This window comes from Salvelinus fontinalis, chromosome 2 (genome assembly GCF_029448725.1).
Source record: "Salvelinus fontinalis isolate EN_2023a chromosome 2, ASM2944872v1, whole genome shotgun sequence".
NCBI classification, from domain to species: Eukaryota; Metazoa; Chordata; class Actinopteri; order Salmoniformes; family Salmonidae; genus Salvelinus; species Salvelinus fontinalis.
Window position 1 is genome coordinate 8,723,532 of NC_074666.1, and position 21,345 is coordinate 8,744,876.

At 41.4% G+C, this 21,345-nt stretch overlaps 1 protein-coding gene across 1 annotated transcript; it reads left to right on the forward strand.

The window, feature by feature from the left end:
• The first annotated feature begins 10,202 nt into the window (after positions 1–10,202).
• LOC129811373 (uncharacterized) lies at positions 10,203–14,623 on the forward strand. The gene is made up of 3 exons (XM_055862624.1): positions 10,203–10,244; positions 10,870–11,032; positions 11,250–14,623. Exons 2-3 carry the CDS (start codon positions 10,878–10,880, stop codon positions 12,958–12,960), a joined length of 1,866 nt encoding a protein of 621 aa, XP_055718599.1. The 5' UTR covers positions 10,203–10,244; positions 10,870–10,877; the 3' UTR covers positions 12,961–14,623.
• The last annotated feature ends 6,722 nt before the right edge of the window (positions 14,624–21,345 follow it).

Genomic DNA, 21,345 nt, shown 5'->3' on the forward strand with positions numbered 1-21,345 from the left:
CTACAAAGGATTCCTGTTTTTCTAAGAAGGGCTACAAAGTGAGGAGCTTTGGGGGTGTAAAGATGGCAGATTTAGATGGCCGCAGCTATCTATTTGTGAGGGTTTTTTATGTGCTCTTGATGGCTTGTCACACCGCAGCGCACAGGTCTACAATCCCAGTAGAGTCCCTTCTGACGACTGCACTGTGAGAGGGGAGGGGTGGTTGGGGGTCTGTTTGATGCATGCACTCTTTCTCGTTTCCCTCCAAAACTTTGAGATTATTATTTTTTATATTTTCATACAGAAACATACTACCTCCTGAAGTAATTGTTATGATCTTCTATTCAGACAGTGCTCTTGATTTTCTGGGAAATTCTTTTCCCTTTCATGAGTTAATTTAAGGGCTTGCATTCAATTGTCACCCAGTGCTTTTCTTTCTTCAAATCACACCTATTGATTAGGCACTCCCGAGTGGCACAGTGGTCGAAGGCACAGCATCTCAGTGCTAGAGGCATAACTACAGGACCTGGTTTGATTCCAGGCTGTATCACAACCAGCCGTGATTGGGAGTCCCATAGGGCGGTGCACAATTGGCCCAGCATCGTCCGGTTTAGGGTTTGGACGGGTTAGGCTGTCATTGTAAATAAGAATTTGTTCTTAACTGACTTGCCTAGCTAAATAAAGGTAAAAAAAAACAAAACAAATAGGTTGCACCTCCATCACTTGGTTGCATCATGTCATTGATATGAACGTTCTCAAGCCACCCTATACCGGTGGTGTCCTAATGTGGTGATAAGCCCAGTCATTCTGGACGGAGGCTAACTACTGTTTAGTCTAAATTACACTATAGTGCCTGGAAATACGATGACATTGCCAAAGTAGTCAAATATTTAGTAGGAAACAACTTTGTCAGCATTGTAAAATGTACTTCAGACAGATGGCCATGTTGTCATTAGCTAGCACAGTTTGTCAAAAATACCTAGCGAAGCTAACGTTAGCTAGCTAAAATCCGGTGGCCTCCTCTCAATCTTAGCCAGCTAGCTGACATTACACTGCATCTAAAGTCAATCTGGTGACACCAAAATTTGGTTTTCCTACTAATTATTTGCCTCCTTTTGAATGTCATTGTATTTCCAAACACTGTAATGCACTTTTGATGACATCTTCATTGATGATGCATTGAGTAGAATGCTTAGTCAGGCATCAGTCCAAAACAAACCTGCAACCTACGATTACTTAAAAATCCATATGTGATTCCAATAAAAATAAAAGATCTAACTGGCCATTTTTCTCTGTGCTCCATAGGCTTTTTCAAGAGTGAAATTATAGCTTGGCAGTCAGAAATGGCACGGCAACGGACAACAAACTGAAGGACAAATTACTGTAGCTCTGCTGGAGGCACTTTTATAGATAACTTTGACATCTTTTGGAGACAGAAGATACTCTACAGGAAGGATGGAGTCCATCTAAATCATCTTGGCTACTGGACTCTGTCGACGCATTTCAAAGCTGCGTTGAAACAATTACTTATTAATGATCCAAGACCAGCTCAGTTAATCCCTGACTTTTTCATTGGCAAGATAAGCAAATTTAGGGATGACATGCCAACAACAAATGCTGACACTATACATCTAAGTATATCGGACCAAACTATGAAAGACAAGAATTGTACTTTTGAATTTAGTAAAGTCAGTGTGGAAGAGGTGAAAAAATGATTGTTGTCTATCAACAATGACAAGCCACTGGAGTCTGACAATCTGGATGAAAAAATGACTGAGGATAATAGCAGACATATTGCCACACCTATTTGCCACATCTACTAGAAGGTGTGTGCCTTCAGGTCTGGAGGGAAGCTAAAGTCATTCCGCTACACAAGAATAGTAAAGAGAGTGGATCTATAGCCGACCAATCAGCCTGTTACCAACCCTTAGTAAACTTTTGGAAAAATTTGTGTTTGACCAGATACAATGCTATTTTACGGTAAACAAACAGACTTTCAGCATGCTTATAGGGAAGGACACTCAACAAGACAGTACTTACACAAATGACTGATGATTGGCTGAGAGAAATTGATGATAAAATTATGATTGTTAGACTTCAGTACAGCTTTTGACATTATCGATCATTGTCTGCTGCTGGAAAAATGTATGTGTTATGGCTTTACACCCCCTGCTATAATGTGGATAAAGAGTTACTTGTCTAACAGAACATAGAGCGTGTTCTTTAATGGAAGCCTCTCAAACATAATCCAGGTAGAATCAGGAATCCCCCAGGGTAGCTTTTAAGGCCCCTTGCTTTTTCAATCTTTAACAACATGCCACTGGCTTTGAGTAAGGCCAGTGTGTCTATGTATGGGGATGACTCAACACTATATAGTTAGCTAACGCACTTTTGTACATCGCGCTGTAACGTACAATTGACCTTATTTTAGCACCCAAAAAACATAATACTTCCTGGTCAACAGTAATATGAATATCATTGTAAAGCACAATTTCTCCCCTTTCCAGCAAAATCAATGATGAGACCTTCATGCTGCCCATCTCTACATGATTGAAGAAGGCAATGAGCTCCATTGGGTCTTTTTAAAAATGGCGGGTGGGGAAGCAAAACCTACTGCGTGATATGGAAAGTGGGAGATGAGCCGTTTGGGGAAACTGCTTTTTTTCTCCCGATCTGTCCAACTTATCACCTCAAATGTAAATAAAACCCTTTAAAAGAGTTTATGTGTCATTGCATACCTATTTGAAGGTTTATGTCGAATTTGAATCAGGTTTTTATGGCGGCGCTAAAGTTAACTTCAGAAGTAAACAGCGGCTGTCGCGGCTTTTGAGAGTCATGATGGCTTGCAGTGATGTTGCAAAAAATGAATGCATTCAGTTGTACAATTGACCAGGTCTCCCCCCTTACCCTGTCCCTTTCTTGTTTTTATTCTGTGAGAGAAGCGCTACACCTGGTGGAGAGAGGCTGTACGACACAGAATGAGTTGCGTTTTGCGTGCTGTATGTTACGTCATGACACATCACAATTTAACATACAGCGTCAGAGGGGTCTGTTTTTTCAACCTTTCTCCAATACTATCGGGCCATTACCATGTCAATCAATCCTTGAATAGAATCCTAGTTCACACCCCAGATTTTGATGCCAACACAGTCGCTACAGTCCCATTTGTTTTCATTGCAGCTTCGTTTGAATGTCGCGGTTGTGCAAATTCGTACGGAATGGGGTTAGTCAATAGTACACGTCAGCTACTACAGCGACTGAAATGACTGCAACACTTAACAAAGATCTGCAGTTAGTTTCGGAATCGGTTGTAAGGAATAAGCTGGTCCTAAATCAAATCAAATGTATTTATATAGCCCTTCTTACATCAGCTGATATCTCAAAGTGCTGGACAGAAACCCAGCCTAAAACCCCAAACAGCAAGCAACGTAGGTGGAGAAGCAGGTGCAAATATTTCCTAAACTAAAAGCATTCTAAACCTCAACTACGTCTCGTAATAAATATTGTGGGAATTGAGCATGTTGAGGTTACTAAACTACTTAGAGTAACCCTGGATTGTAAAACTGCCATGGTCAAAACATATTAATACAACAGTAGCTAAGATAGGGAGAAGTCTGTCCATTATAATGCACTGCTCTGCCTTCCTAACAACACTATCAACAAGGCAGGTCCTACAGGCCCTAGTTTTGTCGCACCTGGACAACTGTTCAGTAGTGTGGTCAGGTGCCACAAACAGGGACTTGGGAAAATTGCAGTTGGCTCAGAACAGGGCAGCACAGCTGGCCCTTAAAAGTACATGGAGAGCTAACAATAATGACATGCATGTCAATCTCTCATGGCTCAAAGTGGAAGAGAGATTGATCATTACTTGTTTTTGTAAGAGGTGTTGACAAGGTGAATGTACCGAGCTGTCTGTTTAAAATAATAGCACACAGCTCGGACACCCATGCATACAAAACAAGACATGCCACCAGAGGTCTCTTCACAGTCCCCAAGTCCAGAACAGACCATGGGAGGCACGCAGTACTACAGTACATTGAGGCATGACTACATGGAACTCTATTCCACATCAGGTAACGGATGCAAGCAGTAGAATCAGATTTAAAAAGCAGGTAAAAATACACCTTATGGAACAACGGGGACTGTGAAGAGACACACACAAAGGTACAGACACATGCATACGCACACATTGTGATATTATTGTATGGTGGTATTGAACAATTTGTGTTGTGGATATGTGGTGGTGTAGGGATGTTATATGATGTACTGTTTTATCTTTAGCTCATTCAGTACAAACATGGTTCACTGTTTTATCTTTTGTTTTATATGTAATGTGGGTGCTTTGGTGTGTTTGGACCCCAGGAAGAGCAGCTAATGACTAGGCAGAGTTCCTCTGTCCAGTGGCTGTGTTCTTTTGCCCATCTTAATCTTTTGTTTTTATTGGCCCGTCGGAGATTTGGCTTTTTCTTTGCAACTCTGCCTAGAAGGCCAGCATCCTGGAGTCGCCTCTTCACTGTTGATGTTGAGACTGGCGTTTTGCGGGTACTATTTAATGAAGCTGCCAGTTGAGGACTTGTGAGGCGTCTGTTTCTCAAAGTAGTGTGTACTTTGAGTACTTGTCCTCTTGCTCAGTTGTGCACCGGGGCCTCCCACTCCTCTTCCTATTCTCGTTAGAGCCAGTTTGCGCTGTTCTGTGAAGGGAGTAGTACACAGTGTTGGATGAGATCTTCCGTTTCTTGGCAATTTCTCGCATTGAGTAGCCTTCATTTCTCAGAACAAGAATAGACTGACGAGTTTCAGAAGAAAGTACTTTGTTTCTGACCATTTTGAGCCTGCAATCGAACCCACAAATGTTGATGCTCCAGATACTCAACTAGTCTAAAAGAAGGCCAGTTTTATTGCTTCTTTAATTAAAACTACAGTTTTCAGCTGTGCTAACATAATTGCAAAAAAGTTTTTTTTTTTTTTTTTTCTTCTTCTTTTTTTATCCCCCTTTCTCCCCAATTTTCGTGGTATCCAATCGCTAGTAATTACTATCTTGTCTCATCGCTACAACTTCCGTACGGGCTCGGGAGAGACGAAGGTCGAAAGCTATGCGTCCTCCGAAGCACAACCCAACCAAGCCGCACTGCTTCTTTAACACAGCGCGCCTCCAACCCGGAAGCCAGTCGCACCAATGTGTCGGAGGAAACACCATGCACCTGGCCCCCCTTGGTTAGCGCGCACTGCGCCCAGCCCGCCACGGGAGTCGCTGGAGCGCGATGAGACAAGGAAATCCCTACCGGCCAAACCCTCCCCAACCCGGACGACGCTGGCCCAATTGTGCATCGCCCCACGGACCTCCCGGTCGCGGCCGGCTGCGACAGAGTCTGGGGGCGAACCCAGAGACTCTGGTGGCGCAGTTAGCACTGCGATGCAGTGCCCTAGACCACTGCGCCACCCGGGAGGCCCTGCAAAAGGGTTTTCTAATGATCAATTAGCCTTTTAAAATTATAAACTTGGATTAGCTAACACAACGTGCCATTGGAACACAGGAGTGATGGTTGCTGATAATGGGCCTCTGTGCACCTATGTAGATATTCCATAAAAAAATTATGACGTTTCCAGCTACAATAGTCATATAACAACATTAGGTCTAAACTGTATTTCTGATCAATTTTATGTTATTTTAATGTACAACATTTTTTGCTTTTCTTTCAAAAACAAGAACATTTCAAAGTGACCCCAAACTTTTGAACGGCAGTGTATATATTAAAAAATTATAATAAAAAAATGCACACTGTGTTCATCTTTTGAATTTTTTTCTGGTCCCTGCAATCATTACGTAACAAAGCTCCTGTTACATGACAAAACCGTTTATGACAAAACCATAAATCTGTAAGGCAAAAATAAGCCACAGAGGCACCTAGGCCTTGAATTGGAACAGACAGCATTTTAACTACTTTGCAGATCTGAAACAAACAGACAGTCATAATATCAGTAAAAAATATCAAATTCCCAGTTTATGCTTCAGAACCAACTTCTTAGGGATAGGGGGCAGTATTTTCATATCCGGATGAAAAGTGTGCCCAAAGTAAACTGCCTGTTACTCAGGCCCAGAAGCTAGGATATGCATATAATTAGATTTGGATAGAAAACACTCTACAGTTTCTAAAACTGTTAAAATAATGTCTGTGAGTATAACAGAACTGATTTGGCAGGCGAAACCCTGAGGACAAACAAAAAATTGAGGTCATAGTATTTCCCAATGGGATTTCTATGGGATACACTATTTAATAGGAACCTGGTTGCAGTTCCTATGGCTTCCACTAGATGTCAACAGTCTTTAGAAATCGGTTGATGTTTTTCTTTTGAGAAATGAAGGAAAAATACTGGAACGCGCTTCACGTTGTCAGAGGAAGGCCCTAAAAATTGTCAAGGACCCCTGCCTCCCATAGACTGTTCTCTCTACTACCGCATGGCAAGCGGTACCGGAGTGCCAAGTCTAGGACAAAAAGGCTTCAACAGTTTTTACCCGCAAGCCATAAGACTCCTGAACAGGTAACCAAATGGCTACCCGGACTATTTGCATTGTGTGCACCCCCAACCCCTCTTTTATGCTGCTGCTACTCTCTGTTTATCTTATATGCAGTCACTTTAACTATTCATTCATTTACATACTACCTAAATTGGCCCGACCAACCAGTGCTCCCGCACATTGGCTAACCGGGCTATCTGCATTGTGTCCCACCACCCGCCAACCCCTTTTTACACTTCTGCTACTCTCTGTTCATCATATATGCATAGTCACTTTAACGATACCTACATGTACATACTACCTCAATAAGCCTGACTAACAGGTGTCTGTATATAGCCTTGCTACTCTTTTTTCAAATGTCTTTTTATTGTTGTTTTATTTTGTTTACTTACCTACACATATACACACACCTTTTTTTTCTCGCACCATTGGTTAGAGCCTGTAAGTAAGCATTTCACTGTAAGGTCTACACCTGTTGTATTCGGCGCACATGACAAATAAACTTTGATTTGATTTTATCCGGTATCGGAAACAGTTTATCCCTTCCTAATTTTATCGATTATTTACGTTTTACCTGAGGTTGGATTAGGAACGTTGTTTGAAATGTTTGGACCAAGTTCACAGGTAACTTATTAGATACTTTGTAGTCATGTTGGGCGAGTTGGAACCGGTGTATTTCTGAATCAAACGCGCCAAATAAATTTACATTTTGGGGATATAAAGAAGGACATTATCGAACAAAAATGACCATTTGTTATGTTTCTGGGACATTTTGGAGTGCCAACAGAAGAAGATCTTCAAAAGTAAGGCATTTATTATATCGTTATTTCTGACTTTTGTGTCGCCACCTGCCTGGTTGAAAATTATTTATGTGTTTGTATGCGGGGCGCTGTCCTCAGATAATCGCATGGTCTGCTTTTGCCGTAAAGCCTTTTTGAAATTTGACACTGCGGCTGGATTAACAAGAAGTTATGCTTTATTTTGATGTATTAGACTTATATTTTCGTGAATCTTGAATATTGATATTTCTGTAGTTTGTATTTGGCGCTCTGCAATTTCACTGGATGTTGTCAAATCGATCCCACAAAAGGGAATGGCGCGCGAAGGGATCCCTAACAGGATTATTAAGAAGTTTTTAAAATATGTTCTATTGGACAAAAAAAAATCACATGATGTACAGTAAGGTATTGTTGGAAGAATAGATGGATGGAGTTCAATGCATAATTCATATGATTCACCAATACATTTCTTGGTAAAAATATTGCTATCAGGTGGTAAATTGTTGTTTGTACGTTGTTTGCTGCACCGTTGCAGTTTTAATGACTCAAAATTTTTAACAAAAACGGACGACTGTAACTAAGACGGTGTATGTCAATACAATCAAACTAACAAGGGCAATGATCACAAGTCAATCATAACGTGGCTAATAGGCTGGTGCACATGTGTCAAACACAAGGTCCATGGGCCAAATAGGACACTCAAGTGAGTATAAATGAGTCAACAGTTGAGTTCTCTTCTTTATGAAATTACAGCCTGATCTGTGAATTCAACTTCAATTGAGGCTTTCCTGTGTTCCATTAACAGCGGCAGCAGATGGAAAGTGTACAGACATATGCCACAGTCATAACTAGGCTACTAAAATGTTGCCGTCTGGCTTCAGTTTTTAAAGTTTGACAATGAATAACCAAAAAACAAAACCTGCAACTAAACACCATGCAAAAGAGAAACATGTAGGCCTATTACAGCAACATTTGAGCAGTAACTACTCAACTACATGACATTTTGAATGCACCATAAAGCAATGCTGCATTCAACTGCACCGGTGATCCATACAGTGAAAAAAAATGAAAAACATGTTATATGTTTACATGTTACAACAACCTAAAATGTTTTAGTTATTTTGAGTTATTAAATACTTTTTGATTAGGGACGCAGCATATTCTGCACATCTGCAAGCATAGCAAATGCTGGACAAATAGAATTTCTCTTATTTTGTTTTAATGTTAAAATGCTATATACAGCATCTTATGTACATAAGTAGACATTATAAAATGTCATATTTTTCAAATGAAACAATTGCCAGTTTGGGTTGCAGTTGCACATGTTTTTGTAAAAACAAATAGGCTATGTCTGGCCCGTGAATGTGTTGTTTTTTCAATATGGCCCGTGTGCTGATTGAGTTTGACACCCCTGGGCTATTGTATCTACTTATTTAACTAGCTATTTATTTAGCTAGCAAGCTAAAAACACAGAGCCTAACGTTAGCTAGCTTGCTAGCTGTCTGGGAGGATGTCGTGTCATTGGAGGAGTGGGTGAGTGACTGACTTTTTCCCCCTCATATCATTTTGAGGTGGCTACAGCTATAGATGCTGCTGGTGTCATTTAGTTAGCAAGGAATGTGAATTGCTTTGCTAGCTATCTATGCTGAACTTGAACGACTGTTATCCACAGTTAGCATATCTCTTAGTTGTCAATCAGATGTATTTGGCATCATTCAAATGGGCAGGCAAGTTCCAATTCAGTTGTCAAACCGTGGGCGGGGACGAGCATGCATTGGCAGGCAAGCTGCAGAAAGACGAGCAGGCTACTATTCTCCGTCTTTTATCAGTGCAATTTTGACCGCCAACTACCTGAAAAAGTTTGAGAGGGTTTATCTAATGTTCCCTCATTAGATTTTCGCTCATCTCGCATTAGTTGTTAATCTTGTTGTTGTTGATGTGCATAGACAACTGAGGTAGAGAGCCTACCTTTTCATGGTTGTTTAATCAATAGGATTGTGAAGTTCCCAAACGTAAGAGGACTCCCGTGGTATTTACATATTCGCAGAAATCCATTCAGGTGGCTTTTGGCGAATGCGATCTAATGATTTAAAGTCGCGCTGTTGCTACTGCTTGTTAACACACAGTTCAAAGTGAATGATGGCAGGCCCGTTTGGCAAATGGCTTATTTGCATATAGGTCTACTGTAGCTCTGATTGGCTATGGCGCACCGGTCTGCGTATACTTTTTATTGGGTTTTATTTATTGCAGTGTATATTATTTGTCCAAATGCACATCCATTTCCCCACTCTATATGCTGCTCTAGAATTGTCCAAAATGCCTTACTATATATCATTCCCAAACATTCTATGAATGTATGAAAATGTGAAAATGACCATATCTATATGCTGTCAGTTCCACTTTAAGAGATCACAGCTTTTGGCAAATAATTGAATAAGAGATCAATTGTAAAATGAAAATATAACAATATTTTTTTTTCATAGAAATGTACACGCAAAAAACAATGTCAAGATGTAAAAACAATGAAAGACTAAACACTATCATGTATTATCTCTGATATAAAGTTAACACAGGTTAAATGTAATAGTGGACTATAGTATTAAAGTTCCACAAGAAAAATATACATTTTACTCTACGATTGACAATGAGGTTGTTTAATTTGAACTCTCTCTGAAATTTCTGAACTCAATAAGACTTTTGTAAGTAGCGTGGGAAGACCATAAACCATTAGAGGAAAATGTGGGTGAGGACTCAGATTACCCTTAAACTCAGTGTTATAAACTGCATGGAATTTATGGTGTGTTATGGATATTTGAAAATAATGTGGAAATGCTTGTATTTAAATCTTAAAGGCGTAATCCATAATTTGATTCAGCCCAAATGCCAGTGAGTTTCTTAGCCAATCGAAGCATTGGGGGCGGGTCTAAAACAAGCACAAACACCGTTCCCACTCAGAGTGAAGGAGTACGGTAGGGACATTGTATTTATTTATTTATTATTCAGTTATGAACAATAGTCCCATTGAGATATAAATCTCTGTTTTATGGGAGCCCTAGGTAAGAAGTAAAGGCTAGATAGTCTGTGTAATGGATTATAAAGTCTGTAAAGTAGATAAGGTCTGTTTTTCTGTACTAGCTAGATAGATAGTGTTAGCCTCAGTGGCTATTTAGGGTGTTCAAGGAACAGCTGTTGTTGCTCTACCAAAAATAGCTGCTGTAGATATGGACACTTATTCCAGAGAGTGGCTTGCATGCATATCAATAAATCAGACCTGTGCCAGAAATGATTGTACATCATAGTTTATTTGAAAATACAGCTTCTGTCAATGAGTCAAAAATATTTGATGATACATTTAAAACTATTGCCAAATAATAGATAGGCATTGCTCTTTGCTAAGAAGCAATTTTGTTTTTTGACCATTTTGATTGAAAACAATCACAGTAAGGTACTTCATTTTTACCCAGAAATGATTTGATATTGATATAAAAACGGCTGCATTGTGCCTTTAAAACTACACTCAACCCAGATCTGCAATAAATGAATGTCCCATTCATACTAACAATACTAACATGCTATGTGTTTTATTTCTGTCAGGAGGTGGCATGATGTCGTCAGACAGGGATAAAAGGGCTGTGTTTGGTAAAGGGATCGCGTTCGACCCCTGCCAGCTTCGAGACCCTTGGGAGAACAGAGCCCAGAAGATCAGTGAGAAGGGACAGCAGGAGAAGGAGGGGCAGGAAAATAGAGACCTGAATCGGTAAAATCACAAAACAAATGTAATACATGAACACACAGACTTTCAGAAAGACCAGACATACACACAGACAGACATAGGGGTTGTTGAGGTCTGGTCTGTTTCTTGGTCTGCCTCTAATTTTCTCCCCATTCTCAACACTATTCTTGATCATCTCCTCAATAATGCTATGGTGTTGTTTTTTTTCTAATTCGCCATGGTTCTGTGTGTTTATCCGTAGGCTTATTAAAGAGCGGCACATTCGACTGATGGCATTGGAGAAGAAAGGAAAGGGCAGAAAGATGGTGTATTGTCCTCTACTGAAACGGTTTAGGCTTGATCCTCCACTAGACGCAGCCCCACCTCCACCCCCACCCCCACCCACTCCCAAGAAATCACCACGACGGGTGAAGATAGAGATTCCCAAGCCAGTGGAGAAGAAGCCCACCCCACCTAAACCATCACCTCCTCCTCTGCCCAAAGTCATTCTCTCATACAAAGACTTACAAAGACGATCTGAGGGAAAATGGTGGAGGAGTATTAGGGATAGAGAACTACCGAATGGTCCAAGTGAATGGTCAAAGCCCTTTAAGTGTCGACCACTGCAGTTCAGTAGAATCCTTTACGACCAAACATTGTCCTGGCAGCGGGGATGGCCAACGTTCAGCCGGGAAAAAAGCAACAAACTACTGAAAGTTAAACCTTTGGATGACAAAGTTAACCTTAAAGAGTGGAAGGATTCTTGGAAGATGTCCAGGCCTTTACCCAAGCAGCACACAGAAAACAGGGGTATTACAGAAAAAGTAAAGGCTTTCAGAGAGTGGCAGAATCGCTTGGTAATCAGCAGAAATAGAACATCTACGGCAGTGGAGAAGAAAGGAAAGAGCAGCGACATGTCTAACTTCAGGTCTAAAGTGGCACCTCCACCAACTATACATAAATCTGAGCCACCAACTCATAAGAAACATGAACCGCTCCTTCAGCTGAGGAAGGAGAGCTCTGAGGAAAATAAGCCCACCGCACCCAAGAGCGCAAAGCCCCCAGCCCCACAACCCAAGGAGAAGAAGCTGCTTGCCAGAAAACCTTCACCTCCTCAGGATGACACAGTAAATCTTCCATGGGGGAAGAAAGTTTGTAGGACGTCCAAGCCTTCACTCAAGCAGCACACAGAGAATCAGATGATTGCAGAAACTGTGAAGACAGGGACGGGCGATGACATGTCTGACTCCAGAAAAATTGTGATGAGCCTTGACAATGATGCTGACATTGAAGCAGCACATTTGGATTCCAGGTTTGGAGTCCAGGTTTGGAGTCCAGGTTTGGAGGCCAGGTTCGGAGGCCAGGCCAAGGTGGTACCTCCACCCACACTACCCACAAAGAAACGTGAACCACCCAAGAAATCACAGTTTGATGCCCCCCAAAAAACTCAGGCTTCATCGGACATACTTAATGTCGATAAATGGTCAGAAGCCTGGAGGACTCAACCACTGTTGTTGAACATTAAAAAACAAGTATCTCTAGAGGCTTGGGAGCAGGAATGGCCAGAGTTCACAGAGGAACAATGTGATAAACGACTGAATGTTAAGCCTTTGGATGACAATGTAAATCTTACAGAATGGGGGGATGCTTGGAAGACGCCCAAGCCTTTAGCCAAGCAGCACACTGAGGACTTGACGGTTACAGAGACAGTAAAGCCCAAAGCCTTGACAGGTTGGAGAGAGGCAAGGAGGCTCTCTGGTGACAATGTTCAAAATAATCTTCCAAGTCTGAAGGATTGGCGTGACTCGTGGAGTTTCTGCCAAGAACATCGCTGGTGGAAGGTTTCTATGGACTCCCAGATGTCAAAACAACTTTTTTCCCATCTAAGGAAAAGGGGCGGAGGGCTTTTTTTGTTTTGTTTTTTGTTTTTGTTTCTTTGTTTTCTTGGACACAATACAGACTGGGGACAGTAGGACTTAATTACCATGACAGCCATGAAGCAAGCAAACATTACAAACAAATAAACAACACAACACATTTAGGTTAAGACATGAAAACAATGACAACCATGCATTACTACCATTATAACCTAATTAACTTAAAGTAACTTTTTAAAGACCAAACTCGAAGAAAACTGTTAACGGTATGTGATGGGACATGTGAGGAAAGGAAAGGGAAGGTGAAAAAAGGCTGGTGAAAAGTAAGATGTTATGGCAAGGATTTTGTAAGGTATATGTATGCAGATGGGATTAGACTGGGGGAGATTGTGGGCTGAGGGCCCTTGGGTACTGTTTTTGTCAGCAGATAAACTTTAGAAAAGATGGTGGATAAATGAAGTCTTACTCAGGCCGTTTACCATTGGGGGAAAAATGGTCACAGTTCCGGTCTACTTACTAAGGAGTGGCTCTTGGGTCTGGTATAATTAGTTAATTGACTGTACTGTATATGAACCAGAAAAAATGAGGGAGTGAGATGTTTTGCTTCCTCCTCCGTCTCTGACTGTAGGCAGTTCCTACTCCTATCAGGACCCAAACTGACAGAGCTGCACTAATTGACTTCAAGAAACCCGAAGAAGCTTTCTTTTCAGATATGTAGTGTTTGATATTAGCAAATGTGGAACACATTTTATTTTTAAGTGGGCAAGGATGTGACAGAGTGTAGCTGATATTGTTGAGTTAATTAACATAGTCATGTTACATGCCTCCTATTGGTCTGTTCGAACTGATTCTTTGTGTTTTGTCTTAATTGATTGCAGGTGTGACTGCGGAGCATGCGTCTCCTGTTATCTTAAAATGGCTGCATTTCCTGCCAACCAGGAAGAGGAAAAAGGAGCCGCTGCTACCTCCAAGTCCTCAGACTAGCTCTAGCCTATGGACTGAACTCCCAATCACAGTTGAAAATAATCATATCTAGTCTCTGTGTTTATTGTGAAATTCTGAGTACATCTTGTCGGATCAGTGTCTGTGAGGACTTGGAGACAGACAGCAAAGGTAATTCTTGTTTTTTTGTGGGCTTGGTTATTCCATGCATGTAGCACTTTAAAGTCTTTCAGACATTTTTGAGAGTGATGAATGCATTTTTTGTTACACTTAATACAGTTTGCTGTGCGTGCACTATAGATGGGTTGGCTGATAACGTCACAAACGATTCGCACGTTTCAATGGTAAGTTGTGATTCTGGATGGCCAGATAGCTTCCAACAATGACAAATTGCCTGTGGGTAATCTTAAGTGACTAGTTTCATCTTGTTCTTTGTGTTTTGACTGATTTCATGTCAATGTTAATAGGGAAAAAAATTGCTACCTAGCAAACCAACAGTAGCAATGTATTTGAAACAAGTGCTCATTGTGTAAATGTATGTTTTCAATAAACATTGACAACATGTCAATTATATTTATTCAATCTAAGCCAACCGTTTGTTTTGCCCCATAGCTCTGCATGTGCTGGTTGCTAAACAACCAACCTGTCTATAGTTGCTGTGCTTTGAGATACTTTTACTAGCCTTAATTGAATATTGCATTTAAACACTGAAGTCTTACATGAATGCTCTGTTGTACTAGACAACACAACTGTAACCTTGAAATAACTAAATATTGCTTGTAATAACATTAAAGAGGGGCTGAACTTGCCGATTCCACCTGGGATTTTTTTTGTTACTCATTAAGAAAAATGTCATTTGTGTCTTTAGAGTTGTGGGTGTGCTATGTTTGTCCCTCTTCAGTCACTGCCCCAAACAGGCCACCATACCAACTGGCTTATCAACTGCGAGATGCAGCATGTCAACGTGATTGGTCAGGGAAGCCTCGATCGTACTGGATTTCCTGCATTCTAGATGTAGCTATCTTTAATGAAAATGGTTTGTGATGCTAATGTGAGCTCACAAATCTGAGGATGTTTGAAAGCCCATGCTGTTTAAAAAAACAAACTTGTATATTCTTTCAAAATAACATTTGTGACTATCTTAAACGGTATATATTGTCTAAACAAGTCCAAGGTGTTGTGTGCTAATGGTTAGTGCGGCTGTCTGTAAATGGGTGGGTAAGTTGATCCTGGTGAGTGATTGGATGGCGTGAACTGCAGCACACTGGGCAGCTGTTATCCGGAGGATTTGATTACTGCCAGTCGTGATTAGACTGCCATGCAGTGAGCCAATGGGGGCAGGATTTAAATCACAACCCAACCCTCATGTTAAGTTTTGACATCCTCAGTTACACATCTCACAACTCTGTTTTGGAATATATTGACTTTATGACCAATTATCCTACTTACAGATTTTGGTACTGGAATAATTGTTTCTGACTGAAATCGATGGCACAAATCATTTAACCAGAGAAGAGGGTTCTTGCGCTCATTTGCACTTTAAATATTTGTTAATTTTGTGATACTGTGTAGTGTGCTTTCTGTGATTCAGTACTAATTTCAAGTGTATTTTTCACTGCTCTCTACTTAATTTTTTTTGTTGTTGCTAGAGGACCTTCCCTCTATGCTACTTTTTAAATGGTGTAGTCAGCAGGAGCAGCTATATTTGAATATTCTTTTGTTCATAACGTTTGGGGGGGGAGAAAAACATATGTAGGAGACTTTAAACCTTATGCATGTATTAATGTAAATTGAAAAATATTTGGCAAATTTGTCCTCAAAGTTCTGATGAAGTTGTTCATGTTCACTGGGATATGAATTCCAGGAATGTCTACTGGGCCACTTGTCCCATGAACGGCACACCACACGGACTCAGTTGGAGTGTTTTAGGGAACCCAGGGTAAGTAATGAGCACTTGTCATAGTGACGGCATGACAAAACCATCCAATCCTGTAAAAATAGATTATAGTCACCATGGTTTAAATAGAGCACAGAACCATCCAGACCTGACAGAGACATATTGTCACGATCGTCATAAGGAGTGGAACAAGATGCAGCGTGGTATGTTGCCATCCTTTTATTTGGAAGAGAAAACTCAAAGGGGGAAAAAACAAAGCAAACAAACGAAACGTGACGCTCAAAATAGTGCACACAGGCAACTATACCTAGACAAGATCCCACAAAGCACAATGGGGAAATGGCTACCTAAATGTGATCCCCAATCAGAGACAACAATAAACAACTGCCTCTGACTCTGATTGGGAACCATACCAGGCCAACATAGACATATAATTCCCCTAGATATCACACCCTGACCTAACCAACATAGAGAATGAAAAGTTCTCTATGGTCAGGGCGTGACATATATAAACCATTTTTATCCAAGAGACATTAATTTTACAATTTATAACATATAGTGGATTACAGAATGAATGAGTTTACTCTACAAGTATTATGGTTATTTAAAGCCCCTTAAACTCAATGCTTTTGCAAATTGAAATACAATACCAGTTTGTAGCATGGGAAGAGCTAAGCATATTAGGGAAAATAAAATAATGGAGGTGAGGAAAAGTCAGATTGAGGTTGTTATTTAAACAAATACATTCAATTTCACTTCTCCTGAATTTTTAAATATCTTTTTTCTTCAGCATCATAGGCTACATAGAACTCATGGCATGGCCATATGATATTTAACTTCTCATATTTCAGTGGTACTGTGTGTCTCCGTAATGAATCTACAGTATAAACCACAACCTGGGATTGGATTCATCCCATGATTGAAGCTTCTTCAGTTTCTCAGCCAATTATAGCACAGGGGGTGAGTCAGTTTGGCAAGTCACACAGACAAGAAACTATGCGCTGTACACACAGTAAAGGAGCAAGGGAGGAAGATTCTATATATTTATCGTTCTTCATCCAGACCAGTGACATTGGGAAAGGAATCTATTTTTTTCACGGGAGCCCTGGCCAAGAAGTAAGAGCTAGCTAGTCGTTGTTACGGATCATAAAGTTAGTGAAATTCAAAACCAGTTATTTTGTGTTATTCCAACTAGCTAGCTTGGCTGTTTATGGTGTCCATGGAACAGCTGTTGCTCTCCCAAAAATAGCTGCATCTTTTATGGGCACTTACACAGGCTTTTACACTGCACTTGGACTGTATACATGTTTTTGTATTTGATGAATTTGGAGCATTAAAATTGTAATTTTTATTCCTGTATTATTGTGTTTGCACTGGGTAGACATGCCTTTTTTTTTGTTGCAAATAACTCTTGAACCTGAACAATTACACTCTTGAACTTATACGAGCCTTAATATTTATGTCATTCATTCATACCAGTGTCTCTGGGCTACACTAAAATGGTGTTATACACGCTATGTGTTTTCCTGTCAGGAGGTGGCATGATGTCGTCAGACAGGGATAAAGGGACAGTGTACGACAGCTTCCAGCTCAGGAACCAATGGGAGAACAGAGCTAAGCAGTTTAGTCAGAAGGGACAACTGGAAAAGGAGAGACAAGGAAAGAGTGCCTTGAATGGGTAAGACTGGTCATACAATGACTCACATAAATTTATTTTGAGAAGTTATCTTCCAAAAAAGTGAACTATCACTTCAAAGTTCATCAACTATATTCATGGTTTGGATTAAAATGCATATTTCTTAAGACAGTGTGGCATCATATCCTTATCCACTCTTTCTTAAAGCATGTCAATCTTTGAATGCCCAGGGACATATAGGAACAGCTTTGTCAGTCATAACACCTTGATAATGCGTGTGCAATTAACCAAGGCCTGAGGGGGTGTGTTATATGGCCAATACACCACGACTAAGGGCTGTTCTTAAGCAATACGCAACGCAGAGTGCCTGGATATAGGCCTTAGCTGTGGTATATTGGCCATTTATCGCAAACCTCTGAGGTGCCTGATTGCTATTATACACTGGTTACCAACGTAATTAGAGCAGTATAAATAAATGTTTTGTCATACCCGTGATATACGGTCTGATATACCACGGCTGTCAGCCAATCAGCATTCAGGGCTCGAACCAACCAGTTTATAATATGTAATACATTGCAATGCATTATAACATTTCATGCTGGCTTTGATTAAAAAAACAATTTAATTGTTTTTAAAAAGTGACTATTGACTAACCTACAGTATAAGGGCAGTTCATATTATTGTGTTATTATAAAAATTTACCCTGCTCTGGTGCTGTCTTCCACAGGCTTTACAAAAAGTGGCAGTCTCGCCTGGCGAACAAAAATGGAACCCCTACGGCAGCGGAGAAGAAAGGAAAGGGCAGCGACATATCTGACTTCAGAAAGGTTGCGGTGATCCCAGACATTGATGCTGACATCGAAGGAGCCATGTTTAAGGTGGTACCACCACCAAAGATTCCCAAACCTGCTCCATCCCCACCACCACCCAAAAATAAACCACCCAAGAGGGCAAAGCCCCAAGTTCTCAATCCAGCCGGAGGCTGGGATGAGTCATGGAAGAGCCTGAAGCCCCCAGAGCAGGAAGTTCAACCTGAGGAAAAATGGTGGAGGGATTTTAAGCCAGATAGATACCTACCTCTCAGCGAATGGGCAAGGCCCTTCAAGTGTCGACCACTGTTATTCAGTTTCATCCTTCACCAGCAAACAGAGTGGTGGCAGCGAGGATGGCCAGTGTTCAGCCGGGAACAAAGCAACAAACTATTGAAAGCTAAGCCTTTGGATGTCGAAGTAAACCTTCCAGGGTGGGAGGACGCTTGGAAGACATCCAAATCTTTATCCAATCAACACATTGAGAACCAGATGATTACAGAAACAGTACAGCACAAAGCCTTCTTCCCAGGCTGGACAGAATCTTGGAAGGTCGCAGGTGAAAATGTCCAAAACAGTGGCCGATATCTGAGGGATTGGCACGAGTCCTGGAGTTTGTGCCAAGAACACCACAGGTGCAAGGCCCCCATAGACTCCCAGTTGATGTCAAAACATGTGTTGTCCGATGAGTTGTTGATCTCCCAGCTTGATGAGGATATCCCATCTTCATGGGATTGGATAGAGTCCTGGAAATCTGTGAAATGTCAGCCCCAGTCCCAAAAGTCCCAGTCAGAACCCAAAGGGACTGAATTAAAGGTAGAAATGTCCCATGTGCCACTGCATCTCCAGTTCCACAAGCTTAACACATCTTTCTTAAACTGGCACAAGTCTTGGAAAGTGTCAACTGCAAATAACGAAGCAATTGAAGATGGATGGAAAGGTTCCTGGAAGATATGTAGTCAGCATCAAAATGACACAAAAGCCCAAAGAGATGTTGTGTTTTTCTCAAATAAGTACAAGACCCAAAGGTTCCGGGGTGTCGACAGCATGCCTCAGAGTGAATGGTCTAAATCCTGGAAGACCCCCATGCCTCCCCAACATACTTTCTTGCCAGGTTGGAAAGAATCTTGGAAACAAAATAGCAATCCATATTGGAAGGATTGGCATGAGTCCTGGAGGTTGTGCCAAGAACACCACGGTTGCAAGTCCTTATTGGACTCCCAGTACTGCCATCATGCTATGATGATGTCAAAATGCTTGCTGACCAATGAGCTGTTGAGCTCCCAGCTTGATGAGGAGATCCCATCTTCATACGAGTGGATAGTGTCCTGGAAATCTGTGAAACCTTATCCTCAGTCCCAGTCAGATTCAGAAGAAACTGAATCAGAGTTGGAAATGTCCCATGTGCCATTGCATCTTCAGTTCTACAAGCTTAACACACCTTTCTCAAACTGGCACGAGTCTTGGAAAGTGTCAACTGCGCAAGCTGTAGCAGGTAAAGACGAACAACAACATTCTTCAACAGAATGGACTGATTCCTGGAAAATATCTTGGACGAACCTAAATAAAAATTACTTAAAACCCCCAACGGATGTTGTATTTTTCTCAAGGCATAAGACTGAACGTTTCTTGAGTGTTGACTGTATGGTTCAGAATGAATGGTCTGAATGCTGGAAGACCATCAAGCCTACCCAATACACTGAGACACAGGAGGAGGAGGAGGAAAAATATACCCATTCTGATTCCTCTAAACATTTGTCACATCTAATAGAGATTCCTTTGAATGATTGGGCAGAATCATGGAGGTTCAAGCCAGAGGACGAGAGCCCCACCTCACCCAAGACGGCACAGCCCCTAGCCCCAAAACCAGAGGAGGAGATGCTGAAAGCCAGCACACCATCACCTCCTCAGCCTTACAAATACAATCTTAACCAGGCAATCTGGGGTGATTCTTGGAAAATCCTGAAGCCCCCACAGAAGGAAGGTCCATCTGAGAAAAAATGGTGGAGGGGGTTTAAGCAGGACAGAAACCTACCTTTCAATGAATGGGCAAAGCCCTTCAAGTGTCGACCACTGCTATTCAGTCGCTTACTGCACACACAAACAACATCCTGGCAGCAGGGATGGCCAGCGTTCAGCCGGGAACAAAGCAACAAACTACTGAATGCTAAGCCTTTGGATAACAAAGTAAACCTTCCGGAGTGGGAGGATGCTTGGAAGACACTCAAGCCTTTACACGAGCAGCATGCTGAGAACAAGATGATTACAGAAAGAGTACAGCCTGATGACTTCTTGCCAGTTTGGACAGAATCTTGGAAGGTCGCAGGTAACAATGTTCAAAACAACAATCCATATCTGAAGGATTGGCGTGAGTCCTGGCGTTTTTGTCATGAACATCACTCATACAGGACCTCTATAGACTCCCAGAATCGGCAGTATCTCCCAATATCACTAAAACACAAGCTGTCCAATGATCTGTTGATCTCCCAGCTTGATGAAAACATTACGTCCTCACCAGAAGGGGTAGAGTCCTGGAAATCTTTGAAAAATCAACCTCAGTCCCAGTCAGAGCCCGAAGAAATTGAATCAGAGATAGATATGCCCGATGTGCCACTGCATCTCCAGTTCCACAAGATTAACACACCTTTCTCAGACTGGCGCCAGTCTTGGAAAGTGTCAACTGCAGAAAGTGAAGGCAAAACACAGCAGAGAGAATGGAATGGTTCCTGGAAGATATGTTGTCCGAATCTGTCAAAAAACAACACAAAAGCCCAAAATTATGTTGTGTTTTTGTCCAATAAGTATAAGACTTCCAAGTGCCTGGGTGTTGATCATGCTGAAGACAGCATGCCTCAGAATGAATGGTCTGAATCTTGGAAGACACAGCAGCAGTTGGAGGACTGGGCAGAGTCTTGGAGGTTATCTGTCGCCCCAGAATCCAACAACTCAGTATCACTGGACCGGTGGAAACAATCATGGAGACTCTCAAACCCAAATCACCCACATCAGCTTAACCAGGGCACAGAGCCTCTCATACACAACGGCCCCAAACACCACATGCAACTCCACGAGGTTGAACTGCCCCAGGCAGAATGGAGCAACTCCTGGCAGTACCTCAAATCAGACACTCTGGATCCTAACACGAAGAAGAAAACAGACATACAGTAGAACATTATAACAGGTACATCAAATGATCA